The 7,379-nt window shown below is 38.5% G+C and overlaps 1 protein-coding gene across 1 annotated transcript; it reads left to right on the top strand.

Moving 5' to 3' along the window:
- The first annotated feature begins 4,697 nt into the window (after positions 1 to 4,697).
- On the top strand, positions 4,698 to 5,615 carry LOC124252472 (olfactory receptor 7D4-like). Its single transcript, XM_046686020.1, has one exon. It carries the CDS (start codon positions 4,794 to 4,796, stop codon positions 5,613 to 5,615), a length of 822 nt encoding a protein of 273 aa, XP_046541976.1. The 5' UTR covers positions 4,698 to 4,793.
- Positions 5,616 to 7,379: the final 1,764 nt, after the last annotated feature.

Raw genomic sequence — 7,379 nt, 5'->3', positions numbered from 1 at the left:
TGTTATATGTTAATTGTATCTCAATTAAAAAGAAAGTGATCCAGGGGCCGGCCCAGTGATGCAGTGGTTAAGTGCACATGTTCTGCTTCAGTGGCCCGGGGTTCGCTGGTTCAGATCCCAGGTGTGGACATGGCACCACTTGGTAAGCCACGCTGTGGCAGGTATCCCACATATAAAGTAGAGGAACATGGGCACGGATGTTAGCTCCGGGCCAGTCTTCCTCAGCAAAAAGAGGAGGATTGGCAGCAGTTAGCTCAGGGCTAATCTTCCTCAAAAAAAAAAGTAAAAAACAATTTAAAAAAATTTAAAAAAAAGAAAGTGATCCATATGTCACAAAGTATGGACTCTAGTAAATGCTTTGCTGCATTACCCAGCTCCTCCTTTGGACTTAAGGGCTTATTCTTCAGGTTCAGGGGAATGCAGCCATCTGACAGCCCTCACCCTTCTGCCCTCCTTGAGAATTATTCTCAGGTAAAAGAAGCTGCCTCACCCAAAGTCACACAACTCAGATCACTTGCTGTGGGAGCATAACTGACTGAAAGCCATTTGCATCCATCACGGTGTTTGCACTGAGGTTCCTCCCACCCACTGGATTGAACACAGCAGGGTAACAGTGCATGCCCATTGTCATGGTCACACAATGACATTGATGACCAGGGTCAACTACACCTACTAGGACAGTGAATCTTCTTCTTGGCATAAGAGACCTAAAATTCCAAGCAGCAGCATTGCTTGAAGTTTCACGGGACTTTTGCCATATCTATGGAAGTATTATCCCTTTAGGATTCAAGATCTCTAAATATGCAGAGGCCAGATCTGTGAAGAACTGAAGCATAAATATCCAAGTGACTCACTGGAAGAGAGATTAGATGAGGTTGCTTCCACTTCCAACCCTTGACTTACGGACCCATTTATTCTCTAAGCTGGAGATACAGCACATGATGATTGTCATTGATTTAGAGTGTATACTGCATTTTGTGAATTTTGTAGTCAGCACTTTCTGTGTATTCAAATGCCTGCACTAAATATAATCCTTCTCTTTGAAATTAAATGTCTTCCTATATCTTCCATTATTTTTTTTTTAATTCTTACATATTCGATACTCACTTTAGGCTGTATTTTACCTCTGTCCTCCCCTTCTCTGACAAACTTTATATATGATTTATATTTGCCACCTATATTTCTTCAATACTCATCCTTCAACACACTCTACTTGGATCATTTCTGCCCCGCCCTTCTGTTAGAGGTAATAAATGTAGCCCTCCCTAATATCAACAAAGGCCTCCATGTCACCAGAAAATGTCAAGCGATATTTTTAAGTTCTCATTTGGTTAGTCTTTTCAACAAAACCAAAACTGTTAAGCACTCTGCTTTTCTTCAGAAAGGATCTCTTTGTCTTCAAGACATTGTGGACACCAAGTGATCCATAAAATCTCCAAGACTCTTCAAGAGTAGAACATCACAGAAAGTTGGTTCCTGGGTTTTGGTTCTTACAGAAATTAAACTTTCCCCATGGGACACTCTGTAATTTTCAAGTCAAATCAAAGAACGAAGAGTTTCTCCTTTTGCTTTGCTGCTTGTACAGAAATAACATTGCCTGAAAATTACCCATGTTCTTATCTTTGTAACCCAAGGGAGCTGAATTGTTTGGAGAGAAGAGAGTCAAAAGAACAATTTATTTAATGAGAAGTTCTGAGAATTAAACCCTTGAGATGCTAGAAACTTTGAACACGCTCCTTAGTTTTAATTCTCTAATCTCAGCCAAATGCAAACTCAATTGCGCATCCCATGTGCAGACCTCAGAGAACAGAAAGCTTCAGTGATAACCATCAAAGAGGGTCGTTGTGTCTCAGTGAGGGCTGGTGGAGTAAGAAGACAAAGAGGAGAGAAAATGGGTACTGGGGTTTACCTCAAGAATAAGAAGACTGGGACACTAATATTTATTTACTCGAAGAAAGGTGAAGTCTCTGTGCTTTGAAGGTACTTGATTTTCACTGAAGTGAAAGTCTTTTTCATCTCTGGTTCTGTTTCCGTCTCTCTCTTTGTAATGTAGAGCTGTCTCCAATGAGAGTTATTTTCTGGAGAGTCTCCACTTCTTCTCTACTTTTTCCCACAATTGTAGACTCCCATTGGATTTCCTGTGTCGAATCATTTATTCAATAACTACTTACTGGAAATATATTATGCACCAGGTAGTACCTACTTTATTCTTCATGTGATAGGGTTTCTCTATTATACACCCTAACTATTTTTGCAGCCAAGTCAACTCATTGATAGCACTTAGTAGTTTCTGTGTGGATTGTTGATATTGTTTCACTTTAGTTTCCACAGTATCATCTACAAATAATATAATTATTTCTGACGTTTGATACTCAGCTCAATTTCCTTTGCTCATCTTTCCAGTCTCTTCAAATGTTCAGGAGACTATAGAGTGATTGAAATTGGAGTGGACTGCTTTGTCTCAAGGAATTTAGCACAAATATTTTAGTGTTTTAATGTATAATATCCCGTTGGCTTCAGTTTTAAATTTACCATTCTTCATTGAGTATAGAAATTGTCCTTCATTTCCTCATTTAGCGAGAGGTTCTGTTGTGGTTGATAACCACAGTAATGGCTGTTACCTTATCTCAAATGCATTTTCTCTTGTGATTATGGTTATGATTTCTCTTCATTGACCTATTTTTGTGAAGAATTATGTTAACAAATATCACAGTATTAAATCAGTTTCCTATTCCTAGATTACACATTAATTATGCATGATGTATTATTCTCTTAAAGTAGGTATGAATGCTTTTTATTTAACTTTATTATTCTATTCTGTTTCTGCATTCAGGCATATGTGAGCTTAAAGATTTATTTTTTTGCCTTACAGTTGACCCTTTGGGTCTCAGTCTTTATTATATATCTAATGTTTGCATGTGCTGAGCACCTACTACGGACCAGGCACCATGTAAGTCCCTGAAAAGACAATGGTGAGCAAAAACACTCTTGCAGTCTGTCCCACAAATCAACAAAAAATTACCAGTGTGAGGGCACATCAAGAAATAGTACAGGATGCTGCACTTGTGAGCCTCACACACTCTATCCTTCCTGACCCTCACTCCATGTCACTGACCCCTGAAATCTGTTCCACTTCCAAACTCACTGATCCACAGGGCAACCATGAATTCTGTTCCCTCAGCCCAAAATACTTGCCTTTTTAAAATTCCCCCTGGTTAACAATTACTCATCCTTCCTCTGACAGCTCTAAAATGCATATTTTAGAGAGGGCTTTTCTACCAACCTCCCTATACTAATTGTGTCTTCAATTTTTTTCTCAAATTAATTGCTATCTCTAGGCATTAATAACACATTTTTTCTATCATGGAGAATATAAACATTTATTGGCATCTTAATTTCCCTTTGAGTTTTTAAGGGTGATTTGATTCATAGTAACATTTTACACTTTCATCAAAACTATCATTCTTTTACCATTAACTGCACTCATTGTTAATACTACACAGCCCACTTTTGAGCAGGTACACATTAGCACACACTTTCAAACATATCTTGTATTTTATTTTAAATGTTTTCTGACTTTTTCCCTCCTCTTACCTATGTAGCTCACATGCTTTTCTATCCTCTTGGGAGAATTCACCTGGCACGCAATCTCTGAAAGAGGAAGTCATAGGAATCTTCATTTCTCAGAAGTGCTGATTGCTGATGAAATGAGGCACCAGACTTGTTCATAATGATTAGAATTCCATCCTTGGTGGCTGCTCCAGTTTAAAGGAAATTAGTAAATAATAGCCATACAATACAGATTTATTGTGATGTTAAGAACATAAGCTGACATTTATTAAGTGTCCACTGTATTTCACAGGAATCACAAGAAAAACTACTTGCATCACCTCATTTAATTCACTCATCAGTCTTAACAATGTAGGGCATATTTACTACTCCCATTGCAGAGGTGAGGGATCGGCAGCTAAGAGAGATTAAATAACTTTGTTAAGGTCACACTAATTATAAGTTGGTGAAGCTAAATTCTATTCTAGGAAGTCTGACTCTATATCCCAGTTTCTAAATCACATCTCTGTACTGTACCTTGGGAGTTACATATCAAAACTAATTGTCATTAAAGGAGCAGATTAATAATGACAGTAACAGCTATCATTTATGGAGACCCTACTGTGTACAAAGTTATTTCTAAACCTCACAAAGAAGGTAATAGCAGTAGCCACATTTTTAGAAATAAACAAAACAAGGTCCTTGAGTTGTGTGACATCAATAGGAAGTATCAAGTCATAGAATTAAGGCTTTTTGAGTTAAGAATTCACATCTTACTAACCATCATAGAGCTATTTGAAAGAAGGAAGCATGGAGATTATCAAAGATATTAAATATCTTAAATCATTTCAGAAGAGTCATATCAAAGAAAAATTGGTTTATGTTCATAGCCTCAAATAGAATTAGAACCAGTGAGTAGATGATAAAAGAGATATCTACTAAATTTTGAAAGGCTAAATAATTACACATAAAATAGAAATGAGCTACCACTTGACTGAATGAATCACCATCCTTGGAAACTCTCAACAGAGGTTGAAGTTTGTTCACCTAAAGGTGGAATCAAGAGGTGCTGACTACCTCAGGTGCCAGTTGGATGTTCACCAAACATTGCTTTTGCCTCCTTCTCCAGCAGACACACTAACTTAAGGGAAGCAGGAAACCACACAGAAATATCAGAATTCCTCCTCCTGGGTCTCTCAGAGGATCCTGAACTGCAGCCCCTCCTCTTTGGAGTGTTCCTGTCCATGTACTTGGTCACCGTGCTTGGGAACCTGCTCATCATCCTGGCCATCAGCTCTGACTCCCACCTCCACATCCCTATGTATTTCTTCATCTCCAACCTGTCATTTATAGACATCTGCTTCATTTCCACCACCATTCCAAAGATGCTAGTGAACATTCAGGCACAGAACAAAGATATTTCCTACATAGGATGTCTTACTCAGGTGTATTTTTTTATAATTTTTTCTGGAATGGATAATTTCCTTCTGACTGTGATGGCGTACGACCGGTTTGTAGCTATCTGCCATCCCCTTCATTACATGATCATCATGAACCCACGCCTCTGTGGCCTCCTGGTCCTGATGTCTTGGTTCATCATGTTCTGGGTCTCTTTGCTTCATATTCTACTGTTATGGCAGCTGACCTTCTGTTTAGGCACTGAAATTCCACATTTCTTCTGTGAACTGCCTCAGGTTCTCAAAGTGGCCTGCTCTGACACTCTCATCAATAACATCTCTCTGTATGTGGCCACTGCCCTCCTTGTTGTGTTTCCTCTCACTGGGATCTTCTTTTCTTACTCTCAGATTGTCTCCTCCTTAATGAGGATGGCCTCTGCAGGAGGAAAATATAAAGCATTTTCCACCTGTGGGTCTCATCTCTCTGCAGTCTTCTTGTTCTATGGGACAGGCCTGGGGGTCTACCTCGGTTCTACTGTGACCCATTCTCCCCAGAGAAGCTCAATCGCCTCAGTGATGTACACCATGGTCACTCCCATGCTGAACCCCTTCATCTACAGCCTAAGAAACAAGGATGTGAAGGGGGCCCTGGGAAGGCTCTTCAAGTGATCACCTCTTGTCCATAATGGGCCACTGACCTCAGAACTAAGTAGTGGACATTGTGGGTCCCAAAGGCAAATATTATGAATTTAATCTTCTGGTTCTTTTTATTCCAAACAAGACATGCTTGATTTCTTCATTTCCAAAATGCCCATGACTTCAATTTGTTTATATTAGTTTCTCCTCAACAAGATCCTCAGTAATTCCTTTTTGACTTTTCTTGTTTATACGCTGTCCTTAAAGTTCCATGTTTGATCAGCTTTCTTACAGCAAATCTTAAGATTTCTAACTTTATATTTAAAGCATTTTTCATGTCAAGTGCTGATGTGGTTTCCACAAAAATTATCCTGTCAAACACTGATGTTATTTGCCTTCATTTGGTTGAGTGCTTGTTTTCTCCAGAAGAAATGGAATTAAAATCATACAGTCAGCACAACAAAATGCTTACCAATCAGAACTGTTCTTTTTTCTTCACGTGTATGATTTTATTTCATCCTGAAAACAAATCTTTGTAGTATTTTCCCTCATTCACCTTACTTTTCAAAAGAGGAGACTGAGATTGGGTTGGATTCTAACCTAGCTAGCTGACACTGACTTTGCTGTCCTACATTTCATAAGAACGGTGATGTGATTTTCAACTTTAAAGTAGGAATGTATATTTGAAAACTAGGTTCTTCGGATTATTAATAGTAATGTATCACCTAGAATAACTCTGAGATGATGTTTCATTCTTTGTTATCCTTCCTTTCTTCCATCGTTCCTTCTTTTCTTCATTTCTTTCTTCCTCCCATTCCTTTTTTTATTTGACCTTTATTTCCCATAATTTCAATTTAGAGATACACCCTCTAAGATCCTAAACATGTGGTAATGAATACAATAGAATCATAGGTTTTGGGGGGTTTTTACATGGTTTCGTTTTTTTTTCTAAGACTCTCTGGAGGTGTCATCAGGAATCATAGTTAAACATTTGTGGAACATGTTCAGAACTTAGATCACCTTTTTAGAAGAATGCTGATAGAATTGACTCTACAGTGAAGGATGGAGTAGGTGATGATGTCCGCGTTCTTCCCACATTCTCTGGGATCATCTCATCATCTCCATTGCATGAATGCATGAGCAGCACTAGCTGGAGCCTACTTTGCCCAATACATGGTGGCAGAAGTGATAGGGAATTACGCCCTATGACAGAAATCCCTGAGCGAGAGGGGTGAGGTATACCATCTCATTTATCCTTTAATTAGGATAATTCTGAGGTTTGGATTTTGTGCCATTTTCCAGAATTTCTTCATTGAATGAAAACTCTGCTCAATCACAGTGATAACTGACTTAATACAAGCTTTATTGGATGTATTTTCTTCCCTGTATACATACTCCTCTCTCCCATCCATGTTCCTTTCTCTTTCCAATAAAGGGCTTGTACATGAATTCTTGGCTCAGCATCTGCTTCTGTGGGAAAAAAAACTAACACAGGTGATAAGACTGAGACGTTTAAGACAATATCATCAAAGAACAAAGGACTTTGGTAGAAAAATGGAACTAACTATTGGGGACATAGTGAGTAAGGACTGCAAAATTGCTCAAAAATCATAATTTGTTACAAGTGAAAGACGTATTTGATGTGGCTTCAATTCACTTTGATTCCATTAAGTTTAATCCAGTGTGCATTTATTTTCTACTGTGTACAAATTGAGGATGAGGCCGGACAGTTGCAAATGATTGCAATACAGAAGGGTTAGAATGATAATATTAGTGCATGGTAGGTCCTGAGAAAGC

This window comes from Equus quagga, chromosome 14 (assembly GCF_021613505.1).
Source record: "Equus quagga isolate Etosha38 chromosome 14, UCLA_HA_Equagga_1.0, whole genome shotgun sequence".
Taxonomy (NCBI): Eukaryota; Metazoa; Chordata; class Mammalia; order Perissodactyla; family Equidae; genus Equus; species Equus quagga.
This window is presented reverse-complemented; position numbering and strand designations above follow the sequence as displayed.

Coding starts and splice junctions, on each gene's coding strand:
- LOC124252472 (XM_046686020.1), top strand. CDS start 4,794: ATGTACTTGGTCACCGTGCTTGGGAACCTGCTCATCATCCTGGCCATC.